Source organism: Amia ocellicauda, chromosome 23 (genome assembly GCF_036373705.1).
Source record: "Amia ocellicauda isolate fAmiCal2 chromosome 23, fAmiCal2.hap1, whole genome shotgun sequence".
NCBI classification, from domain to species: domain Eukaryota; kingdom Metazoa; phylum Chordata; class Actinopteri; order Amiiformes; family Amiidae; genus Amia; species Amia ocellicauda.
The window spans coordinates 3,909,890-3,936,201 of NC_089872.1; the positions used below are offsets into that span (position 1 = coordinate 3,909,890).

Consider the following 26,312-nt stretch of genomic DNA (forward strand, 5'->3'; position numbering starts at 1 on the left):
AAAGAGCTTTTTTCAATATTACAACAGCAAGCGGTCAATAAAGGAGGAAGTGAAACAGATAAAGGGCAAAAATGGAGGTATCTTGGAAAACTAACAAGATGTGGCAAATATTCTAAATGAGTATTTCACAGAGGTTTTTACAAAAGAAAAAACAGATGACATGCCACAGGTTGACAATCAGTCCAGTCAAACCCTAAGAGAGATCAGGATAAATGAGGAGGAGGTACTAAAGGGACTAGCAGAATTAAAAACAAACAAATCACCTGGGCCAGATGGGATATTTCCAACAGTACTTAAAGAAATGAGGGAAATTATTTATAGGCCGCTAACTCGATTATTCCAAATGACACTTAGAACAGGGGATGTGCCCACTGACTGGAAGACAGCAAATGTCATACCAATCCACAAGAAAGGGGACAAAACTGAGCCAGGAAATTACAGACCAATCAGTCTCACCTGCATCACCTGTAAAATGTTGGAAAAAATGATTAGACAGAAAATAGAGGAGCATCTCAATGAAAACCATATTCTTGGAGATAGTCAACATGGGTTTAGACGAGGCAGATCATGTCTTACTAACTTACTACATTTTTTTGAACATGCAACTGCAGCTGTAGATCACGTGAAAGCATATGACATGATATACTTAGATTTCCAAAAAGCTTTTGATAAGGTTCCACACCAAAGACTGATCCTCAAATTGGAAGCTGTAGGCATTCAGGGCAATGTAAGTAGATGCATTATGAACTGGTTGATGTATAGGAAACAGAGGGTGTCAATTAGAGGAGTCACTTCTAATTGGAGTGAGGTTGTTAGTGGAGTTCCACAGGGATCAGTACTAGGGCCTTTGCTTTTTCTAATCTATATTAATGATCTGGACTCTGGGATAGTTAGCAAACTTGTCAAATTTGCAGATGATACTAAAATAGGTGGCTCAGCAGATACAATCTTGGTAGCACAGGCTATTCAGAGGGACTTAGATAATATTCAGTTGTGGGCTGACACCTGGCAAATCAAATTCAATGTGGACAAGTGCAAGGTAATACATGCAGGTAACAAAAATGTCCACTATTAATTACACTATGGGAGGTACAGATCTAGATGAAGTAACGCATGAGAAAGACCTAGGAGTCTATGTGGACTCCTCACTTTCTCCATCCAAGCAATGTGGGGAAGCAATAAAAAAGGCAAACAGAATGCTAGGGTATATTGTCAAAAGTGTAGAATTTAAAACAAGGGAAGTAATGTTAAGACTGTACAATGCGCTAGTTAGACCTCATCTGGAATACTGTGTACAGTTCTGGGTACCACACTTCAAGAAGGATATTGCTGCTTTAGAGGCAGTTCAGAGGAGAGCAACCAGACTTATTCCAGGTCTGAAGGGAAAGTCCTACTCGGAGAGACTGAGGAAACTGAACCTTTTCACCCTGGAACAGAGGAGACTACGTGGGGACTTGATCCAAGTCTTCAAAATCATGAAAGGCATCGACCACATCAAACCAGAGAAGCTTTTCCAGATCAGCAGGGACACACGAACCCTGGGACACAAATGGAAATTGGGCTTCGAGGCATTCAAAACGGAAAACAGGAGACACTTCTTTACACAGAGAGTAGTCACAATCTGGAATAAACTACCCAGCGATGTGGTTGAAGCTGAAAGTTTGGCAACATTTAAAAATAGTCTGGATAGGATCCTTGGATCACTTAGATATTAATGAACACCAAACGAACACGATGGGTCAAATGGCCCCCTCTCATTTGTAAACTTTCTTATGTTCTTATTTATGCATCGGTTCAAGTACAGTAGTGAGTTGCATCAAATATCTTTAACTATTGTACAAGTTCTATGTAGGACTTTTCTCAGACATGAAAAAAATTACAGAAAATACATGGGTCATGGGGCATGGCCCTGGAGTAACCTTTGCTATATTTAATGGGTACATCTGTCACTACAATGACACAAAATAAAGTACCAAAAGTACTAGAATAAAAAGCATAACATCAACTTCACGAAACTATAATACCAAGAGCCAGTTTAAAATGTATCTCAAATTATAGAGGGAATTAGGTTGCACAAAAGGAGCACAGTGGGCATTGGAAATGCACTATAATAAAGTACAGAAGTGGTATGGAAATTAATAGTGGTTCTTTAATAATGGGTAGTTTTATACAACAATCAAAACCAGACATCAAACAAAAATCTAGATATAAATAAAGTAGTATTCAGCACTTAAAAAATGCAACAACTGTTATTTACATTAACTTACACAGACGACACACAATTATATTTGTCAGTACCTAACAATACCATAGACCTAGATAAACTATTCTGCTGTCTGTCCGAGATTAAAACATGGATGACAAGAAATTTTCTTATGCTTAATGCTGACAAAACAGAAGTCCTAATTTTAGGGGACAAAAATCTAACATCATGCACTGACAAATCTAAGTACTGATAACTTTAATTTCTCCCCTAAGGAGATGGCATGAAACCTGGGTGTCATCTGATCTAAATCTATCCTTTGAACCACATATCCAGAATGTGTCGAGATCTTCATTCCTCCAGCTTAGAAACATTGCTAGACTGAGACAATTCCTCTCGTTACAGGACACTGAGAAATTGATACATGCATTTGTTACATCTAGATTGGATTACTGTAATGCCATTCTATCAGGCAGCACAAACAGAGCTATTTCTGTACTTCAGTTAGTCCAAAATGCTGCTGCAAGAATTCTTACAAAAACAAAAAAACATGAACACATCAATCCAGTATTAGCTTCTCTTCACTGGCTGCCCATGTGCTACAGGATAGACTTTAAAGTACTCTTACTAGCATTTAAAGCACTAAAGGGACTGGCACCTCCCTACTTAAAAGATCTTGGCCATTGAGATCACAGGAAGCCGGTTACTTAGTGGTCCCTAAAATACACAAGAAAACCGCAGGTGGTAGAGCATTTAGTTATAGGGCCCCGAAACTGTGGAACGATCTTCCAGCCAATGTAAGAGATGCCCCCTCTTTCTTAGCCTTTAAATCACGGCTGAAGACTCATCTGCTTAGTCTCTGTTTTTCTAGCCCATAGTACCTCCAGTGTCCCATGGACATGCAATTGCACAACTATCTTTGGAAATGTCCTGCATTGCATGACCAGTATCTGAGCACAACTGTCTTCTTGTCTTCCAGCAACACCCCACTCTGAGGGTCCGACGAGGCACCTCGTCCCCCACCATGGAAGTCTGACGAGGCACAACCCTCCTCTGAGGCACCCCATCACGGAGGGCCAATGGGACATCCACACCCAAGGTCTGATGAGCCATCGCCATCCAAAGGCTGTTGATGGTCCAACCCCCCCACCCCCGATGGCCAGCGAGAGGCCTCCTCCAGAGGGAAGACCACAGCCAGCAGCACTGATTTAAGAACTTTCTGATCTCCTTGCTGCTGTAACAACTATACTGCCTGGAGGGGAGGCAACCAATAGGCCTAGGCCCTAAGCCATGGAACCCCAGAGATTATTTTTTCTCCTACATGCTGTGGAAGAACAATCAGTCTTCAATCAGGTTGGAACATTCGTTGCAATGCCTTTATTACACGTGACGTGGAGAACAGAAGTGAATCAAGAAGATCCTAAAGCTGCTCTGCTTCCATGCTAAAAGCCAGAGCTTTTTATACACAGAAAACAAAGATCTGTTAATAAGATTACTATTAATAAGTCATGACTATGTTATCTTTAAAGCTTGCTAAGCAGAATATATTATTAGAGGACAGAGTCCATGGAACAATACAAGGATTAAGGAGCAGACACTGAAATCATACTGTTTGTCATCTCCAAGATGCTCATCGAAAATAACAAACAGGGGTCAAACTACCTTCTGGCCTGGCTGTTGACTTGACCTTATATTTCTTAAGTATACATTAAGTAAACCATTTGTGAGGGGAATTTCTAACTTTACTTCCACAATGCCATCCATAGGATTTTTTTGTTATTCTCTCATCCGTGCTTAAATGGTTTATTTAAATGTTCACTTACTTTATTTAAGATCATGTGAAGTATTTACAGGTCTGTATTTATTTATTTTACTTTATTGTATTCATGTATTTTATTTTGCTGTACTTTGTTGTATGTTTTCCAGTCTGTAAAGCACTCTGTGGCTACCTGTGAACGGCACTATTAGGGCTGGGCGATATGACGATATATATCATATGACGATAGAAAAACGTCTATCGTTTCATATTATGCTATATCGTTTATATCGTAGTGTCGCAAATTGCAATCTTTACGGCAGTATTTTTTGTCATTAAGACATTTTGCGTTCTTCCCGGTTCTTCCACACGTGTCAGAAATGTGCATCAGAAACACAGACAGACATGAGGAGAGAGAACTGACACACAATAACCAACGCAACCAAGAGATACTTTAATGTGCAAGCGCACACGCTCTCGTCACCGGGCTAAACTAAATCTGCAAGCAACCCCCACCCCCCCTTATTTTGACTGATATCATTTGTATAAAAATAATAATAATGTTTGTTTGCATTTTAATAAATTGGAAAGCAATGCAAACACATGCAGAAAGTATAATTTTCTTTTTATTAAGATGGTGAAGTGGTTCAACAGTTGTATTATTACTATTATTATTATTATTACTATTACTATAACTATTTTGTATTAACAAAGTGCTGTACTTGTAAGTAGAATCGAAACGCGACAGTCAGAGGAGAAATGTCCCTGTCTAGTAGATGTTAATGCGCCACTATAAACCCGGCTGCGGTAAATCTTCCTGAATCTATACCATTTTACAGTGCATGTGTTGCGTGATTACTATTACTTGTGTTATTGTTGTTATGTGACAGTAAATCATACTGTGTATATGTATATACACTCACCTAAAGGATTATTAGGAACACCTGTTCAATTTCTCATTAATGCAATTATCTAACCAACCAATCACATGGCAGTTGCTTCAATGCATTTAGGGGTGTGGTCCTGGTCAAGACAATCTCCTGAACTCCAAACTGAATGTCTGAATGGGAAAGAAAGGTGATTTAAGCAATTTTGAGCGTGGCATGGTTGTTGGTGCCAGACGGGCCGGTCTGAGTATTTCACAATCTGCTCAATTACTGGGATTTTCACGCACAACCATTTCTAGGGTTTACAAAGAATGGTGTGAAAAGGGAAAAACATCCAGTATGCGGCAGTCCTGTGGGCAAAAATGCCGACTGATTCAAGCTGATAGAAGAGCAACTTTGACTGAAATAACCACTCGTTACAACCGAGGTAGGCAGCAAAGCATTTGTGAAGCCACAACACGTACAACCTTGAGGCGGATGGGCTACAACAGCAGAAGACCCCACCGGGTACCACTCATCTCCACTACAAATAGGAGAAAGAGGCTACAATTTGCACAAGCTCACCAAAATTGGACAGTTGAAGACTGGAAAAATGTTGCCTGGTCTGATGAGTCTCGATTTCTGTTGAGACATTCAGATGGTAGAGTCAGAATTTGGCGTAAACTGAATGAGAACATGGATCCATCATGCCTTGTTACCACTGTGCAGGCTGGTGGTGGTGGTGTAATGGTGTGGGGGATGTTTTCTTGGCACACTTTAGGCCCCTTAGTGCCAATTGGGCATCGTTTAAATGCCACGGCCTACCTGAGCATTGTTTCTGACCATGTCCATCCCTTTATGACCACCATGTACCCATCCTCTGATGGCTACTTCCAGCAGGATAATGCACCATGTCACAAAGGTCGAATCATTTCAAATTGGTTTCTTGACCATGACAATGAGTTCACTGTACTAAACTGGCCCCCACAGTCACCAGATCTCAACCCAATAGAGCATCTTTGGGATGTGGTGGAACGGGAGCTTCGTGCCCTGGATGTGCATCCCACAAATCTCCATCAACTGCAAGATGCTATCCTATCAATATGGGCCAACATTTCTAAAGAATGCTTTCAGCACCTTGTTGAATCAATGCCACGTAGAATTAAGGCAGTTCTGAAGGCGAAAGGGGGTCAAACACAGTATTAGTATGGTGTTCCTAATAATCCTTTAGGTGAGTGTATATATATATATATATATATATAGTGAGGGGAAAAAAGTATTTGATCCCCTGCTGATTTTGTACGTTTGCCCACTGACAAAGAAATGATCAGTCTATAATTTTAATGGTAGGTGTATTTTAACAGTGAGAGACAGAATAACAACAAAAAAATCCAGAAAAACGCATTTCAGAAAAGTTATACATTGATTTGCATGTTAATGAGGGAAATAAGTATTTGACCCCTTTGACTTAGTACTTCGTGGCAAAACCCTTGTTGGCAATCACAGAGGTCAGACGTTTCTTGTAGTTGGCCACCAGGTTTGCACACATCTCAGGAAGGATTTTGTCCCACTCCTCTTTGCAGATCCTCTCCAAATCATTAAGGTTTCGAGGCTGACGTTTGGCAACTCGAACCTTCAGCTCCCTCCACAGATTTTCTATGGGATTAAGATCTGGAGACTGGCTAGGCCACTCCGAGACCTTAATGTGCTTCTTCTTGAGCCACTCCTTTGTTGCCTTGGCTGTGTGTTTTGGGTCATTGTCATGCTGGAATACCCATCCACCCATTTTCAATGCCCTGGCTGAGGGAAGGAGGTTCTCACCCAAGATTTGACGGTACATGGCCCCGTCCATCGTCCCTTTGATGCAGTGCAGTTGTCCTGTCCCCTTAGTGGAAAAACACCCCCAAAGCATAATGTTTCCACCTCCATGTTTGACGGTGGGGATGGTGTTCTTGGGGTCATTCCTCCTCCTCCAAACACGGCGAGTTGAGTTGATGCCAAAGAGCTCGATTTTGGTCTCATCTGATGTTCATTGGCAAACATCAGACGGGCCTGTATATGTGCTTTCTTGAGCAGGGGGACCCTGTGGGCGCTACAGGATTTCAGTCCTTTACGGCGTAGTGTGTTACCAATTGCTTTCTTGGTGACTATGGTCCCAGCTGCCTTGAGATCATTAACAAGATCCTCCCGTGTAGTTCTGGGCTGATTCCTCACCGTTCTCATGATCATTGAAACTCCACGAGGTGAGATCTTGCATGGAGCCCCAGACCGAGGGAGACTGACAGTTATTTTGCGTTTCTTCCATTTGCAAATAATCGCACCAACTGTTGTCACCTTCTCACCAAGCTGCTTGGTGATGGTCTTGTAGCCCATTCCAGCCTTGTGTAGGTCTGCAATCTTGTCCCTGACATCCTTGGACAGCTCTTTGGTCTTGGTCATGGTGGAGAGTTTGGAATCTGATTGATTGATTGCTTCTGTGGACAGGTGTCTTTTATACAGGTAACGAGCTGAGATTAGGAGCACTCCCTTTAAGAGAGTGCTCCTAATCTCAGCTCGTTACCTGTATAAAAGACATCTGGGAGCCAGAAATCTTGCTGATTGATAGGGGATCAAATACTTATTTCCCTAATTAACATGCAAATCAATTTATAACTTTTTTGAAATGCGTTTTTCTGAATTTTTGTGTTGTTATTCTGTCTCTCACTGTTAAAATACATCTACCATTAAAATTATAGACTGATCATTTCTTTGTCAGTGGGCAAACATACAAAATCAGCAGGGGATCAAATACTTTTTTCCCACTGTATATCCCATAACAACATAACACACGTAATAGTAATCGCACAACACTTGCCCTGTAATGTGTTGCATTCTGCATATATTTACCATGACAGCCTGCATGTAGTATTTGTTAGTTTTGCTTATTGAAGGATTAATGAAATACTTGTAGTTTGAATGCCTTTGGTCTTATTTTGTGGCTTGATTGGATATAAACAAGAAATAGAGATATATAACGTGTATCGCCCAAACTTCTAAAAATAGAGATATTTTTTTAAAGTCATATCGCCCAGCCCTAGACACTATACAAATACACATTGATTGATTGATCCAATATCTGCACTCACAGATTTTGTCTTGCCTTACACATAAGTGGCATATTGATTTAAGATACTCTGAATGTACAACTGGGGTCCTTTCTTTAACCAAAAAAACAAATGTGTACCATAATCCCTTAAATGTACACTTAAGACACCTGCTGGTACTTGTTTGTACTTTTCCATTCATAAAAGGTACAAATCTAAACAATATGAGATAAGGGTACAAAATTGTCCTTTACTAAGGTACAATGTCTTCTTGATGACGTCAGAAGATTACGATATCGGCACAAGCAGGACAGTGGAGGAGACGTCTTTATATTGACGGTAGAATTTGTGAAAATGTCAGCGTTACAATCCTTATTCAAAGATAACCTGATATTAAAATAGATTGAAAATGGTATACAGATAACCGAAGAAGAAGTGGCAAAGTTTAATGGTAGGTACAAATAAATAAAATAAATAAATAAGTATCATTGTGAAATAACATTAAGCACATCCAAAGCGAACAAGAATGTAATTTCTAAAATGTCAATTAGACTATCTGTATCTGAACTGAACAGCCAATGATAAAAAAACAAACAAAAAACCTGAGGAAAAAAAACATTGACAAATTGAGCTCAGAAACACTCGGAATATCCGTTGAATCAGACATTCTGGATTTGATATAAAGTTGACTCTGTGTCTGTTATTATCGCCCAGATAAAGGCACCCCCGTTAACGACACGATCAGTTACGAAGTCCTTCAACAAGTATTGGTCATTGATAAGTGACTGACGGCCGTAAAGACTTCCACAACCAATCAGGTTATATTTCGTTGGGGGCGTTAACACATTTTACAAAAGAAATGTTTGGTTGAAACGAGAAGGGAGAGTGAGTGAGAGGACAGAATTGACAGCGAAAAGTCATGATTATGGAGGGCGATTGATAATAGAAAATCAAGAAGATGTTTTAAGCATTTTATTTAAAGAAACTGGTGGTTTAAGCAAAGTAGAAGAAGATGCACTGGAGGATGTTTTACTTGGTTGGGAGTCAGATTTTTCTTCAAATGAAGAAAATGTTTGAGTTTAGATGAGAGGAGGGCACCTGCAGCACAGCGACAGCAGTGACAGGCGCAGGTCACAGCAGTATTAATATACTCACATTTTGTTTTTGCAAAGTTAATACTTTATATATTCATTTATTAACAAAAAACAAACCATGCAAATAATTTGTTTGAAAAATAATACTAATTGTTATGTATGGTTTTTCTGTTGTTGATTTATAAGTTAAGTTTTAGCAATGTTTTATCTTTTTTTCTTGGTAAAGTATGTTTGCACTATTTTGCCATACAACCAACAAGCAATTTACCTATTTTATTTATTTGCACTGTATATAATGTTTCATATGGGTCCAGGGATTAAATGTTACACATCATTTTTTGTTCAGACATTAATAAATTGCATTTGTTTTGCATTCAAAAAAGCAAAACTGTTCTAGTTGTATACTTTTTGCACCTATATCAAATCACTGTTATTTTCTCACATATGAAGTTATTATTCAATTGAATTCTACATACTATTGGTGTTTCATAAATATGTAACACTTCATATTTATTATTAATTAATTAAGTAGTACCATAAACTTGCAATTCTGCCCTAAAATAGCCTCAAATATGGCAGGAGCAGAAGGGATTATGTCCTCTGCACATTATTAGATAAGGGAGTCTGAAGAAATATAATATAAATCATATAAGATAATGTGTGCTTTTCAACATACTGAGCTATAAAATAAGCATAGCTAAATATTTTTCTAAGGTTAGTCAGTTACAATTACTTTGTTAACTTCATTACCCCACCTTTGATTATGATTATTGTGATAATGATTATTATTATATTTAACAGAAAATGACATGGTGGACAAAATAATCAGTTAAATACAAAGCATATACTGAGGCTATAGCTGAAGTTTTGGCTGACAGTCTTCAAGGTAATTACAAAATTAATTATGGTAAAAAGATTACAGTATGATTACACTATGATCTGTCATTCCAAATTAGAATGAAAACAAATTAATACAAAGTTTTTTAAATGTATTCCCCCCGTCTCTTAGAAATGAACTACAGAGCTACACTGATCTTGTTACCTACAATCATGCGAGAGAAAACTGAAAACATCATAACCCTGGGAAAGGTATGTAATAAATGTGTTTATTTTTGGCAATATTCAAAAATAGTTTTGCATTTGCAATATAGAACCTCAAGGGTTATATTTCTTAGTTTTGTCACTGATTAGCAATATATAATTGTATTTGTTGTTTATAAAACCATGAAAAAAAAGTTCTTCTTCTGTAAGGTTTTGTTTCAATGTTTTGCAGTTACTTTGTGTATGGTGTTACATACCCATCACATCAAGAACACTTGGACTTTCCTGCAGCAGTACACTCACCTAAAGGATTATTAGGAACACCATACTAATACTGTGTTTGACCCCCTTTCGCCTTCAGAACTGCCTTAATTCTACGTGGCATTGATTCAACAAGGTGCTGAAAGCATTCTTTAGAAATGTTGGCCCATATTGATAGGATAGCATCTTGCAGTTGATGGAGATTTGTGGGATGCACATCCAGGGCACGAAGCTCCCGTTCCACCACATCCCAAAGATGCTCTATTGGGTTGAGATCTGGTGACTGTGGGGGCCAGTTTAGTACAGTGAACTCATTGTCATGTTCAAGAAACCAATTTGAAATGATTCGACCTTTGTGACATGGTGCATTATCCTGCTGGAAGTAGCCATCAGAGGATGGGTACATGGTGGTCATAAAGGGATGGACATGGTCAGAAACAATGCTCAGGTACGCCGTGGCATTTAAACGATGCCCAATTGGCACTAAGGGGCCTAAAGTGTGCCAAGAAAACATCCCCCACACCATTACACCACCACCACCAGCCTGCACAGTGGTAACAAGGCATGATGGATCCATGTTCTCATTCTGTTTACGCCAAATTCTGACTCTACCATCTGAATGTCTCAACAGAAATCGAGACTCATCAGACTAGGCAACATTTTTCCAGTCTTCAACTGTCCAATTTTGGTGAGCTTGTGCAAATTGTAGCCTCTTTTTCCTATTTGTAGTGGAGATGAGTGGTACCCGGTGGAGTCTTCTGCTGTTGTAGCCCATCCGCCTCAAGGTTGTACGTGTTGTGGCTTCACAAATGCTTTGCTGCATACCTCGGTTGTAACGAGTGGTTATTTCAGTCAAAGTTGCTCTTCTATCAGCTTGAATCAGTCGGCCCATTCTCCTCTGACCTCTAGCATCAACAAGGCATTTTCGCCCACAGGACTGCCGCATACTGGATGTTTTTCCCTTTTCACACCATTCTTTGTAAACCCTAGAAATGGTTGTGCGTGAAAATCCCAGTAACTGAGCAGATTGTGAAATACTCAGACCGGCCCGTCTGGCACCAACAACCATGCCACGCTCAAAATTGCTTAAATCACCTTTCTTTCCCATTCAGACATTCAGTTTGGAGTTCAGGAGATTGTCTTGACCAGGACCACACCCCTAAATGCATTGAAGCAACTGCCATGTGATTGGTTGATTAGATAATTGCATTAATGACAAATTGAACAGGTGTTCCTAATAATCCTTTAGGTGAGTGTATGTGCTGCAGTTGAAACTAGATCAGGATAAACCATTACTGACAACAGTTATGTGTATTATTAATGGTCTTACTTAATTCTTCCCCAACAATACCTTTCAGAACACGTTACCATTGCCCACAATGTGCACATAGTACTTATACATTGGTTAAATTAATACAATATGTCGGTCTAATTCATGCCCACAAACCAAAGTTAATATTATGTGTGGCCTAAACAACTGTCACTGCACTTTCTTTAAATTTGAATTATAAGCATGAACATTGCAGTTTAAGATTCATACATACATTCTCTCCTTGAATGTTTTTTTTCTTTTTACTTGAATTTATAATATGTATGTGTTTTGAAATGTTAAGTGTATAATATTTTAAAATGGGCTAATGTTTTTTTACATAAAGTGTAAGTTATGGTTTCACAAATGTTTAATGTTACTGATTCTACAATAGACATTATTACAATTAGTTGTTTTTACAATATTAGGTTTCTTTTGTTTTCAGCTGAGACTACATAGACTACATACTATGCTCTGCCATTCAAATTGGTTAACACGCATGTATTGGTAATACTCATACAAATAATCTGTGCCTTTTTATTATGTGTAAGTATTACCCACCATTAAGAAATACATTATAATGGTATGTATATAATAGAACTGTAAAATTAAACTTACGACATGTATATTTTTGCAAACCTAATTACTTTTACTTGTAGTAGAAAGGTATGCCTATTTTGTTTATATAAAAAAAGTTTTACTATGAATTAAACATGTACATATTACTGAAGCCTTGTTTTACGCATTTTTTTTTTTTTTATGGGATACATTTTAGATCCTTTATAAATTCCCTTGTACTAATATACAAGCATACAAGCATCTGTTACTGACTTGGTAGAAATAGGTACAACCTAATAAGTACCAGGACATTAGTACCATTAGGTACATAATTGCCACATGAGGCACAAAATATGAAGATACAAATTTGTACCCCAGAAAAATGTACTTATATAGTACTTTGAAAGGTACCACTGGAGTGACAAGCATTTTGTACTTTCTTTGGTACAAATGTGTACCTTTTTTCTAACAGTGTTAAATGCAAGGAAAACTAAAGAGGAAAACAAAGAAGAAACATAACAAAAGGTTTAATAAAAAAGCTAAAACAATCTGGGTTATTTTTTGTATTTTTATATTTTGTACCATTTGGATTACTTAAATATGAAATTCTCATTTAATATAGAATTTATATTTTATTTCATAAGGTGAGCAGTATCAAACTTAATAACGCAACAAAGGTAATCACTTACTTTCCTTAACTTCCTTAATGTCTGTCGTTTTTCTTCAACAGATTTTTGTAACTGAAGACATCTGAAAAGGACAAAAATGTATTAGCCACACTAAATACAGAGTATTGTTTGCTAATATGTGATGTCCTAGAATTATTATGATGTGAATGGTAGAGTGATAATCCTGAAAATACATGAAGTGATTTCCACAAAATTCACTCTTGTTATTATGTTCTTGTTATTTGATTGATTTGGCATATGTATTGCTTTTGTGTGTGGTTATAAGAGTTCTGTGCATTTTAAAAGAGTAATAGATAATTGCATTCTAGATGTTGCACGTGAGCAGGTGAAAATGAAAACAAAATAAATTCCAACGGTACTTTAGAACACACATAATTTAGTAATTGTGTTTAAATAACTGAGGCACTATATATAATATTGAGGAGACTACAATTATAGCATAACATTTAATATATATTATCAAACATCAAATTAAATATTTAAAATAAAAGTGCCAACTTTAACACAGTAATTTGGTTTATCCAAGTTACACAAAAGATCACTAATGTTTTAATTGTATTTAATGTAATATAAATAAGCAAAATAAACAACATTGTTTTTTATCAATAAAGTAGTAAATTAATGTGAATAACAAATACTAAAAATGTGTTATGGTTTCTTACAAATTCTGTGGAATGTATTTTCAATGTAATATGTCTTTGTTATGATTGTTATGTGATTGTTTTATTTTTTCCTAGATGTTCAGAAATATCAAGTTGTAAAGAAGAGCTACTTAGCTATGGTTTGCGGTTCTGCTAGGTTTCATTCACCTTTCAAATGCATCTCGCTGTTTACTAGGTGTAGCTTCTTGCTGGACGTCTCGAAGTAAGACATCAACCTGGGGGGTGGAGGGAATTTAAAATGTAATTACATTCTTACAATATTACAAATTTCTCATTAACAAGTCTGTATAAATCATAGCTAAACAACGGGTTTAGCTCACAGTTCACTTTAAATTCGACGTTTTTCGAAGGACAACGTAAACACATACTTGCTTCTTTATTTCATCTGTGTCCCTCTGTACGCTCTGCAAAGGACCCTTTCTGTTCGGTGATGACATATTAGTTGTTGTTGTTCACAAAAGCAACTAATTATTGTTTTATGTATAAATATGTTTGGTCTAATTAAATCATATCTGTACTGCGTCGTAGAGATTCTGCAAGAGACGCTTTGGTCGCTAGGATATTTGAACTTGTTGCAACCACGGTGTGATACGTCACTCGTTTGCGACTTTTACTTCGGTATTGCAGTAGTCGCGTTCTAGTAGCGCAGATTTCCGCCCACAGTTGAAAAAATACAAAAGGAAAAGATACATAAACAATTATAGCTAGTTGAAGTAATTTATTTAAGAAAAGTGTTTTCTTATTCGAATTGGGCACTTTTTCCAATCATGCTATACATACGTGAACCAATCAGCGTGTTACTAAATTAAAATAAAAAAGATACATGCTGCGCAACAGTCACTACTAGTTCTGAGAATAAAAATGGCGACTGAGTTGGAGTGGCATTATAAGAAGCGCTTCTGAAAAAAAGGTAAAACCATGTAACAATGTATAGATACGTATTTCAGTGATTACTATAGATGCCTGTAATAAACCGTCTTAATTTAGACTGCTCAGCACTCTGTTTTACGATATGCTTCCTTATGCTCCTGCGAACTTAATTGTAATGTTAGCACTAATGTGTTATTGCGACTTCTGCTATGCCTTCTCCCTTTTAAAGGGGACCAAGAACTATTGAGTCTGCACCCATTAGCTCATTAGTAGGATGTATGCTTATTGTATATCGTACTGGTTGTACAAATACACTTTTGTAATGCTTTCTTTAAAACCGCAAACTGTAAGTTGCTCTGGATAAGGGCGGCTGTTTCTATCAATACATAATACATTGTTACAAATACATTTGTAAAGTGTGATGTAGTATAGAAATTACTAATAAAAATGTGGAATCATATTTATTTGTACCATCTATCCTGGTAAACTTTGATCCTGTCCCGATCCAGTTATATAATGTTATACACCTGCTACCAGACCAGGTTTTTTTTTTTTTTTTTTTTTTTTTTTACAAATCATTGTTAGGGCCAATTGGTGGTTAAGAATTTTCAGTGGCCATTGTTCTGCTGCACATTGTTGACAAGTTGAGTAGTTTTTCGGTTACTGCTAAGTTTTCATCGTCTCTCACAAATATTGCACACTGTAAGCAAATCGGTACTCCCATTAATCGCAAACGGTGAGCTATGCTTTTCTCTATGAGCTGCTAGTCGATATCGATAGAGAGGTCAACAACACACTCTGCTATTCCTGGAAACATTTATCTTCTCAGGACATGCAATCTCAATGACTTTTAATGCGTTGTTTAATAAATGCCCCATCAGTAACTGGCTTCCCAGACTTGGCACTAATTTCACTCAACATAACTTGTCACAAATTTTGTGCAACGAAACTACAGAATCGTAGGCTAAATACCGATTGAATTATGCATATACAAATATAAATTCCAACATACCTGCGTCAATGACATGGCATACATGTTTTGTGTCCGAAGCCATTATTTTCCTAAACATTTTTTAAAGAAATACATGTAATATATGAAATTATTCTATGATATATACTTTTATGTCGAACCAATTTACTTTTATTGAAATATAATTGTTTTGAGTTTTGGTGTTCCAAAGCCCCAAAATGTCAGGTACCGAACATATATGCAGAGAACAAATTTGTAGTAAAAAGGTTATTTTACTCAATAAAATTCTTAATCAAATAGTTTGGCATAAGTATGTGTTAAATTGCTTATAAATTAATTAAAAGTTGTGAAACAGTTTTATGTTAAATATATTCTATTTAAAAAAAAAAAAGTCAGAAAAATGCATTTCTCCAAATGCTGTGAACAGGATATGGCATCACAAAAAAGTAACAATAACAAGATTAGCAAATTCTATCACAAATATTTGATAATTTGACATTTTGTGAGCCATGTTGAGGTTGGTTCAAGTTACTATGTCAGGTTGTATGACCCCTGGAAAACTACAAAAAAAAAATTTTGTAGCAATTTGTTTTATTTCACAAATTTATGTGTACAATATATTTCAAGGCCAAAAGTTAATATAGGTGTCCAAGTTAATGCGTGTTAGATTTGAATTGAGTTTGAAAAGTCAGGTGGCACAACCAATAAGTCCAATGGTGCAACCAGAATTACAGTAACGCAATTGGAAAAAAGTCCTGTTTATTCATGTTTTTGAATATATTAAATACATCTGAATGATCATAATATTTCTGTATGATATTAATTTATTTGAGTGCATCTATTTTCATTATTTTTTGTTTCAAAAGAAACATCTGAACTAAGTAAATGAACCCAGCTTTATCATTTGGAACCTCCAGTCCACATTGTCACAATGCCTGAGTCATACATGAAAGAATGTTTGATATTTAATGTATGTAATATACTAAATTTACCGGCAGGCTTATAAATTCATACATTCAATATTTTCAAAGATGTTTGCACGATTTTACTAATTTTATCTGAACTTTTCCACATAGGCTAGGTTCTTTCAAATGCACATTATTTATTAATTTCTAATGCTATTTTCACCCAACAAATTTCAACTTGAGTGGTATTTCAGCATACAATTTTCAAATCAAAATTACCCTTTCACTTTATTGGAGGAAAAAGTGAAAAATGTCAATTTCAAAAACGCATTTCTGTTTTTGTGATAAAACTTGGCAGTAGTGTAATAGTTTGTCTGATCATGATCAACTATGCAGAAAATGATTGTACAGTTTGTCTATTTTCATTTGATAGGTGTCACATACCTGTATTCCTTATAATGTCCATATTCAAAACTTAATGAGAAAAAAAATCTAAAAAGTGAATCGAAGAAGTTTAAAACAAGCGAAAATGGGGGTGAGTTAAAAACCAAAAGAAACCACAATAAAATGCATTAACTTATTTCTTGTTATTTTGTGATAATCAGTTGTTATTGAGCATATCAGGTGGCACAACCAGTCATGGTCAGGTGGTGCAACCAGCAAATTTACATTGTAAAACATCTGTTTTCATTGCAATTGAAAATTAGTCATAAATATATCTAACACCTTATACAATTTATAAACTGCAGACATTATTTGTATACAATGTTATGCTTTCTCCCTATGGGAAATTGGATGCTTAAAAACAGTGTCCGTTTCTAAGAAATGTAACAACCAAGAATACAGCTACTAAGCTTCTTATTTTTCCATGTAATTACTGATGCATATCACTCCTTCTTTAAATGATACTACTGCTACTGTGGTTACAAGCAATCCCTTATATTAACCTGCATAGTACTATACAAAATAATACATTATTCATATACCTATAGACCACCTTACATCCTACCATTTTTTCATTGTGATTTTAACACATTAATTAATTAATGTTTTGAAATGCATATCCGAACCTATATAATGCAAATCGTGCCCTCATATGCAGGTAAAGTATCTTCAGATAATAATATTTAGAAGTTTAAATTATTATTACTATGTACTGACTGTAAGCTTGTTTTTAAACAACAAAATAAAATGTTTCGTTTTTTATTGTTACATTTTCTTGCACAGAAATTGTGAGGAGCTCTTAACAAGGTATTGGGATATTTTTTGTTGTGAAATACTTTGGTGCCAGTTGGCCAAACAAATGCATGAATGTAAAAAAATAAAAAACAAAGAAAAGACCTTGCTATTGTTAGCCCACCCTTTACTCACAGTCTGTCAAAGCCAGTGAAATATTGAATATATGAATAACGAATATACTGTAAAAGTATACTACCAGTCAAAAGTTTTAGAACACCCCCATTTTTCCAGTTTTTATTGAAATTTAAGCACAGTTTTTAAGTACAGTTTCCTACACCATCAAAAGGCACTTGGAAACTGGAGGAAAATCTGACAGGAAGAGGTTTGGCAGACGCAAAGCCACAACAGAATCAGAAGACAACCGCTTGTGTGAGAGGTAACTCACAGGACAGCAGCTTCAAGCACAGCTGAACACTGCTCCAAGTAAGCAAGTCTCAGTTTCAACTTCTAGCTGCAGGTTTGACAGGTCGAGTGGCAGTAAGAAAGCCATTGCTAAGATTGCAAAATAAAAAAAAAAAAGGTTTGTCTGGGTCATGAAGCACCACCAGTGGACCACTGAACACTGGAAGAAGGTCTTACGGACCAATTAAATCAAAAATTGAAATCTTTGGTTCACCACACAGGGTTTTTGTATGCTGTTGAGTAGGTGAAAGGATGGTTCCTCATTGTGTGACACCAACTGTCAAACTGGATCCAGTCGGCAACTTGCAGTGCCATGCAGTACCCTCTGGTGTATGTCTAGTTGGTCAGGGGTTCATCCTACAGCAAGATAATGACCCAAAACATGGGATGAACTGGACAGAAGAGTGAAAGAAAAAGCAACCTACAGGTGCAACACATTTGTGGGAACTTCTGCAACAGTGTTGGGAAGACCTTTCCAAACAATATTTGATTTCCATTGTAGAAACAATACATTGAGACATTAAACTGCTTAAATTAAAAAAAAAAAAAAAAAAATGGAAAAATGTATGTTCTAAAACATTTGACTGGTAGTGTATGAACAACAATAGCCATGCAGGACAGATGATCCAAAGCCAAGCTCTAACAGTGATTAATAGTAGAATCTGCTAAGAAGCAAGTGATAAAAAATGTAATCAGCTTGAATGATCCTAACTTAAATCAAGCAAATGTAGAATAAATTACCTCACAAAATGTAATTTCTTTATAATGGCAATACATAGCCTTTTCTGATTCCTAATGAATGATTATCATTCTGTCTTTTAGGTTTTGTTAAGATTTTCAGATCTCCACAGATATCGGTCTTGAAGACCCTCCACATGTCAAGACATCCGGTGAAAAGTTTTGAGGTGAAAAATTGACAGGATGTAAAAATGCATATCAAAAGTGAAAAAGACAACCATATACCCTGTTCAGGCTGGATTACAAAAAGTAGCATAAGCAAATATTTAAGAGTAAAATAAATTGTGCTTTTATTAAACTCATGGAGGATTGCTCTTTTGTAAGGGTAGAAGATTATTTTGAAAGATAAACAAAAAGCTATTTCCCTAACATTCAGTTATACTACACAACAAATATTCTGAATAAGAACATACATGTTTGTTTACTCCTAATCAAGAATCTGTGGACATCCAGCAACACTGAAAGAAGAAAACCCTAAATGAAATCTAAATTTTCTGCCCAAATGCCTCGATGGAAAGTGTTTGTGAGTTGGCATTGGCGATGGTCTAGCACTTTTGTTCAGGGTTTAACCCTTTGTCTGCTAACATTTGCCGTTTTCTTACCACTGTTTTGCCACCAATTGCTTTATTCTTACTACTTCATAAAGCCTCTTTACCTGGACAAAATGAGTGACAGAGTCTTAGAGGAGAGCTATGCGAAGGGCCAAGAAGCTCTGCGTTACTGGCAATCCTTAAGCTCAACTCCAGCCCCAGTCTTCAGAAGAGAGGAAAACCAAAAAAGGCCAGACCTCCTGATAACTGTGATAACTGCCTGGAGAAGAGAAGGAAGCAACTATCATTATTTACTGCAGGTGATGCAAAGACTGGTGTCCCTCATAGAAAGCAGTGGAGAGCAGGGTTATGCCAAAGTGTTGGTGTGTGATGTTGAAAGTGTTCCCTACAGAAATGAAGATGCTTCTCTGTTGGGGAAAAGATTCCATGTGATTAGAAAGGCTCTTGGAGACATGGATAGAAGTGGTGAGGGGTTGAATACCTTTGAGAGGGAGAAAAGGGATTATGTGTTCTGCCTGCAGAGAGGCTGGGAGGTGGTGCAGCCTTCAAATGTAGTCGTCTTAGAGGATGATGCCTTGCCCAGGGAAGATTTCTTCCCCGTGATCAAGAACTTACTCTCCCGACAGTTTTCTTCACAGACCCTTTATATCAAACTGTACCACCCAGAAAGACTTCAGAGGTACTGGAACCCTGAGCCATACCGCCTTTTAGAGTGGATGGGGCTGGGCCTGGTTGGGGCTTCTGCTCTAAGCCTCTTATTTTCAGTTTACTTTTCTCTTTCCTTTTCCTTCTCCCCAACCCATGTGGCTTTTCTTGCTATCTATGTCATGCTCTCAGCAGAGCTTATGGGGAGACACTACCTTCTGGAGTTGAGGCGCCTCTCCCCACAGCTGTACCTTGTGTCTCCAGCTACTGAGTGCTGTACTCCTGCTATGCTGTTCCCAGGGAATGCTTCACTCAGGGTTGCCAGATACTTGAATGCCACTTTCTGTCAACAAGGGAAAGCCAAGGACATCATGCTCTACCACCTTGCACGATCCATTCCTGGAGAGAGAGCACACAGCCTAGAGCCCAATCTGATCACCCACATTGGGGCCTTTTCCTCCGTGAGGCCCAATCCTCACCAGCCCCGCTTGCTTTGAGAGAGCGAGAGAGAGAGAATATTAGGAATGGCTAGTCATGACTACATTATCACACAACATCACTTAAGAGATTCAAATAATTTTATCTATATTGTGTTAACAATTCAGATAATTGTTAATCAACTTGGCAGAGCACAACACTTTTGTTCAGCGTATGAAAGAAGGTGGCAGCTAACACACACATTATCTGAAATGTATAATTAAATTATACAAAGTTAACCATTTTATTTTTGTAATTTTTTGGTCCAAAGAGCAGTCCACAGATCTACCTGCCTATCTGCTCTCAATAATGTTGATTTTTATTGTTAAGCTACTCTGGTGTAAAACTTCTATGGAAATAACATGGCGAATAAAAACAATTAAATTGGTTTAATAAATCAAATACTTGATTAATTTGTTATCAAATTGATTAAATGTATCCCTACCTTCATGTCATAAACTTATTTTTCCATGATCCAATACTTGATTTATATAGAAAGCTAAAACTAAGCATGTGGCAGTGCACAGATTTTTTTCACTGTATTCCATATACCTGATAAGGTTGTTTCTTGTAATTTGTTATGTTTTTTTCCTCTCAGATTTCCCTAGTGTATACCATTTTACAATTATAACGGTCTAAACAGGATATTTTTTTATTTATTTTTAATCCGTATAACCATTTTAGCTATAAATTCTGCATAAACGTTAGGAAAAACTTAACACTAAACCCTGCACGATTCACATTGTGAAATGTGTGTGCAATAACAGGATACGAAGTGCAGCTTGTACTTGCAGTTCTTGGTAGATGTGGTTCTAATTTTAACTGATGACACGTATATGAATACTGTGATTCCCTGTTAACTGAGAACGTGTTTTTTTTTTTTTTTCAGTTTATACACTCATTAATTTTATGTTAAGAACCTACCTACAGTGAGGGAAAAAAGTATTTGATCCCCTGCTGATTTTGTACGTTTGCCCACTGACAAAGAAATGATCAGTCTATAATTTTAATGGTAGGTGTATTTTAACAGTGAGAGACAGAATAACAAAAAAAAAATCCAGAAAAACGTATTTCAAAAAAGTTATACATTGATTTGCATGTTAATGAGGGAAATAAGTATTTGACCCCTTCGACTTAGTACTTGGTGGCAAAGCCCTTGTTGGCAATCACAGAGGTCAGACGTTTCTTGTAGTTGGCCACCAGGTTTGCACACATCTCAGGAGGTATTTTGTCCCACTCCTCTTTGCAGATCCTCTCCAAGTCATTAAGGTTTCGAGGCTGACGTTTGGCAACTCGAACCTTCAGCTCCCTCCACAGATTTTCTATGGGATTAAGGTCTGGAGACTGGCTAGGCCACTCCAGGACCTTAAAGTGCTTCTTCTTGAGCCACTCCTTTGTTGCCTTGGATGTGTGTTTTGGGTCATTGTCATGCTGGAATACCCATCCACGACCCATTTTCAATGCCCTGGCTGAGGGAAGGAGGTTCTCACCCAAGATTTGACGGTACATGGCCCCGTCCATCGTCCCTTTGATGCGGTGCAGTTGTCCTGTCCCCTTAGCAGAAAAACACCCCCAAAGCATAATGTTTCCACCTCCATGTTTGACGGTGGAGATGGTGTTCTTGGGGTCATTCCTCCTCCTCCAAACACGGCGAGTTGAGTTGATGCCAAAGAGCTCAATTTTGGTCTCATCTGACCACAACACCTTCACCCAGTTCTCCTCTGAATCATTCAGATGTTCATTGGCAAACTTCAGACGGGCCTGTACATGTGCTTTCTTGAGCAGGTGGACCTTGCGGGCGCTGCAGGATTTCAGTCCTTCACGGCGTAGTGTGTTACCAATTGTTTTCTTGGTGACTATGTTCCCAGCTGCCTTGAGATCATTAACAAGATCCTCCCGTGTAGTTCTGGGCTGATTCCTCACCGTTCTCATGATCATTGAAACTCCACGAGGTGAGATCTTGCATGGAGCCCCAGACCGAGGGAGACTGACAGTTATTTTGTGTTTCTTCCATTTGCAAATAATCGCACCAACTGTTGTCACCTTCTCACCAAGCTGCTTGGTGATGGTCTTGTAGCCCATTCCAGCCTTGTGTAGGTCTACAATCTTGTCCCTGACATCCTTGGACAGCTCTTTGGTCTTGGCCATGGTGGAGAGTTTGGAATCTAATTGATTGATTGCTTCTGTGGACAGGTGTCTTTTATACAGGTAATGAGCTGAGATTAGGAGCACTCCCTTTAAGAGAGTGATCCTAATCTCAGCTCGTTACCTGTATAAAAGACACCTGGGAGCCAAAAATCCTGCTGATTGATATGGGATCAAATACTTATTTCCCTCATTAACATGCAAATCAATTTATAACTTTTTTGAAATGCGTTTTTCTGGATTTTTTTGTTGTTATTCTGTCTCTCACTGTTAAAATACACCTACCATTAAAATTATAGACTGATCATTTCTTTGTCAGTGGGCAAACGTAGAAAATCAGCAGGGGATCAAATACTTTTTTCCCCTCACTGTATCAGGGGTGTTGGGTGGGTTATCAAATAAAAATAACATAAAAATAATAATTCTGGCAATGACCTTTTTGTGGATGGGCATTTATTGGGATTGTATCACAAGTGACTTATGTTATATTAACATAGTATCATTCTATAAATTATGGAGGGTAATCCGTGCCAAAATTTTAAATATAAATATAATAGGAAATAAACTACAAAATATATAAATTAATATAGTTAAAAAGGAAAAATCTAAATGTATATATTTAGTATTTTATTTATTTCCTATTTATTTAGTTATGTATTTTGTTATATATTTATTTCCTTTTTTAATTTTGGCACAATCTTGTCATCCTTGTATTAACTCCTACCGTCAATTTCTCGGAGATCCACAAGACGTGGATCTATGATTTATTAACAGCTGTGCGCTGCATGGAGCATTTCAAACCCAGAGCGCATTCACGTTATAGAGCCATAGAACATGTTATTATTGTCTTATTTTATTCATCTATCTGAGACTACTTGTATATGACTAAAGTTTTGCATGTAATGAGAGTTGTTTGTTTGCACGTGTTATTTAAAGCAGACTATATGATTTTACCTCCTTCGGTGGTGCAGTGGCAAAGCGCAGCGTTGCAAAGCCGTATGTTGCGGGTTCGATTACAGATGCTAAGTAGTTGGAAAGAACATAAGGAAGTTTACAAACGAGAGGACGCCATTCGACCCATCGTGCTCATTTGGTGTCCATTAATATCTAAGTGATCCAAGGATCCTATCCAGTTTTAAATGTTCCCAAACTTTCAGCTTCTACCACATCGTTGGGTAGTTTATTCCAGATTGTGACTACTCTCTGTGTGAAGAAGTGTCACCTGTTTTCCATTTTGAATGCCTTGAAGCCCAATTTCCATTTGTGTCCCAGGGTTCGTGTGTCCCTGCTGATCTGGAAAAGCTCCTCTGGTTTGATGTGGTCGATGCCTTTCATGATTTTGAAAACTTGGATCAAGTCCCCACGTAGTCTCCTCTGTTCCAGGGTGAAAAGGTTCAGTTCCTTCAGTCTCTCCGAGTAGGACTTTCCCTTCAGGCCTGGAATGAGTCTGGTTGCTTCTCCTCTGAACTGCCTCTAGAGCAGCAATATCCTTCTTGAAGTGTGGTGCTCTGAACTGCACACAGTATTCCAGATGAGGTCTAACTAGCGCATTGTACAGTCTTAACATTACTTCACTTGTTTTAAATTCTACACTTTTGATAAAATACCCTAGCATTCTGTTTGCCATTTTTATTGCTTCCCCACATTGCTTGGATGGAGAAAGTGAGCAGTCCACATAGACTCCTAAGTCTCATGCGTTCCTTCATCTAGATCTGTACCTCCCATAGTGTAATTATAGTGGACATTTTTGTTACCTGTATGTATTACCTTGCACTTGTCCACATTGAATTTCATTTGCCAGGTGTCTGCCCACAACTGAATATTATTTAAGTCCCTCTGAATAGCCTGTGCTGCCAAGATTGTATCTGCTGAGCCACCTATTTTAGTATAATCTGCAAATGTGACAAGTTTGCTAACTATCCCAGAGTCCAGATTAGATAGATTAGAAAAAGCACAGGCCCTAGTACTGATCCCTGTGGAACTCCACTAACAACCTCACTCCAGTTAGAAGCAACTCCTCTAATCATCACCCTCTGTTTCCTATACATCAACCAGTTCATAATCCATCTACTTACATTACCCTGAATGCCTACAGCTTCCAATTTGAGGATCAGTCTTTGGTATGGAACCTTATACTTAGATCTCCAAAAAGCTTTTGATATCATATCATATGCTTTCACCTGATGTACAGCTGCAGTTGCATGTTCAATAAATTCTAATAAATTAGTAAGACATGATCTGCCTCGTCTAAACCCATGTTGACTATCTCCAAGAATATGGTTTTCATTAAGATGCTCCTCTATTTTCTGTCTAATCATTTTTTCCAACATTTTACAGGTGAAGCAGGTGAGACTGATTGGTCTGTAATTTCCTGGCTCAGTTTTGTCCCCTTTCTTGTGGATTGGTATGACATTTGCCGTCTTCCAGTCAGTTGGCACATCCCCTGTTCTAAGTGTCATTTGGAATATTTGAGTTAGCGGCCTATAAATAATTTCCCTAATTTCTTTAAGTACTGTTGGAAATATCCCATCTGGCCCAAGTGATTTGTTGGTTTTTAATTCTGCTAGTCCTTTTAATACCTCCTTCTCATTTATCCTGATCTCTCTTAGGGTTTGACTGGACTGATTGTCAGCCTGTGGCATGTCATCTGTTTTTTCTTTTGTAAAAACCTCTGTGAAATACTCATTTAGAATATTTGCCACATCTTGTTCGTTTTCCAAGATACCTCAATTTTTGCCCTTTATCTGTTTCACTTCCTCCTTTATTGACCGCTTGCTGTTGTAATATTGAAAAAAGCTCTTTGCATTGGTTTTAGCTCCAGGAGCTATGTTTCTTTCTATTTCCCTCTTTGCTTTCCTGATCCCTTTCTTAAGATCTCTTTGCAGCTCAACATATTCTACGTATTTTGTTTCGTCACCATCCCTTTTGTATACGCTATACAACATTTTATTTATCTTTATCTTTTTGCATACCAGTGTTTTTTGTTCCTCAATTTGCTAAGTTTTGGTACAAATTGCTCCTGAGCCTCAAGTAGTATATTCTTAAAATATACCCATCCATTTTCAACTGACTCTGTATCCAGTGTGCTCCAGTCTACCTCTTCTAAGTGCCACCTCATACCTTCAAGATTTGCTTTTCTAAAATTGTAGACCATTGTTTTAGACTTGGACCTTGTTTTTTGAAAGAATGCCTCAAAGCTAATTATATTGTGATCACAATTTGCCATTGGTTCTCTAACTACTGTCCCCCTGACTCTATCTTGGTCATTTGAAAAGATCAAGTCAATACATGCACTCTCTCTGGTTGGTTCCCTGACAAATTGAGTTAGAAAGCACTCATTTACCATCTCAACCTTTTCTATTTCTGCTTGTGTAGTCCCCACTGGGCTTTCCCAGTCTAAGTTTGGGCAATTGAAATCCCCCATTATAACAGCCACATCCTTGCTACATGCAGTCCTGATTACACTGTACAATGCAGCATCTTTCTGAATATCTGAGTTGGGTGGCCTGTAACACACTCCTACCGCTAATCCTCCAGATCTCTTGTTCAAAAGTTTCACCCACAAAGATTCTGTTTCATTACTGGGATCTAATACGAGTTCTTCTGCCTCAATGTCATTTTTCACATATAATGCTACCCCCCCCTTTTTTGATTTTGCCTGTCTCTCCTAAACTGTGTGTATCCTTCCAACTTGTATTCATCCCCATCATTTTCTGTAAGCCATGTTTCTGTCACTCCTACAACATCATAGTCACATGCTAGCACTGTGGCTTCCAAGTCTAACATCTTGTTCCTTATACTCCTGGCATTGAGGTACAAACATTTCAGGACTTTCCTACTGGCAGTTT

At 37.5% G+C, this 26,312-nt stretch overlaps 2 protein-coding genes across 8 annotated transcripts in view; one reads left to right on the forward strand and one right to left on the reverse strand.

Annotated features, from left to right (window-relative positions):
• nphp1 (nephronophthisis 1) overlaps positions 1 to 14,007 on the reverse strand; it is a 119,404-nt gene extending 105,397 nt beyond the window's left edge. For all 4 annotated transcript variants that reach the window (XR_010805359.1, XM_066696961.1, XM_066696960.1 and 1 more), the window contains exons 1-3: positions 13,891 to 14,007; positions 13,670 to 13,737; positions 12,861 to 12,921 (exon numbers count right to left, since the gene is read on the reverse strand). Coding sequence is in view for 3 of the 4 variants with exons in the window: in XM_066696961.1 (XP_066553058.1) it covers positions 12,861 to 12,921; positions 13,670 to 13,737; positions 13,891 to 13,959 (198 nt within the window). In the remaining variant the exon portion in view is untranslated. The remainder of the gene's footprint in view (positions 1 to 12,860; positions 12,922 to 13,669; positions 13,738 to 13,890) is intronic.
• A 225-nt stretch (positions 14,008 to 14,232) lies between these two features.
• On the forward strand, positions 14,233 to 20,732 carry pgap4 (post-GPI attachment to proteins GalNAc transferase 4). 4 transcript variants are annotated; one of them, XM_066696964.1, is made up of 4 exons: positions 14,233 to 14,432; positions 16,701 to 16,802; positions 17,495 to 17,518; positions 18,731 to 20,732. In XM_066696964.1, the coding sequence occupies exon 4, from the start codon at positions 19,125 to 19,127 to the stop codon at positions 20,337 to 20,339; it is 1,215 nt and encodes a 404-aa protein (XP_066553061.1). In that variant the 5' UTR covers positions 14,233 to 14,432; positions 16,701 to 16,802; positions 17,495 to 17,518; positions 18,731 to 19,124; the 3' UTR covers positions 20,340 to 20,732. The 4 variants fall into 4 exon arrangements, with proteins under 4 accessions (XP_066553061.1, XP_066553062.1, XP_066553060.1 ...); XM_066696965.1 differs by lacking the exon at positions 16,701 to 16,802; XM_066696963.1 differs by lacking the exons at positions 16,701 to 16,802; positions 17,495 to 17,518 and adding an exon at positions 17,793 to 17,929.
• The last annotated feature ends 5,580 nt before the right edge of the window (positions 20,733 to 26,312 follow it).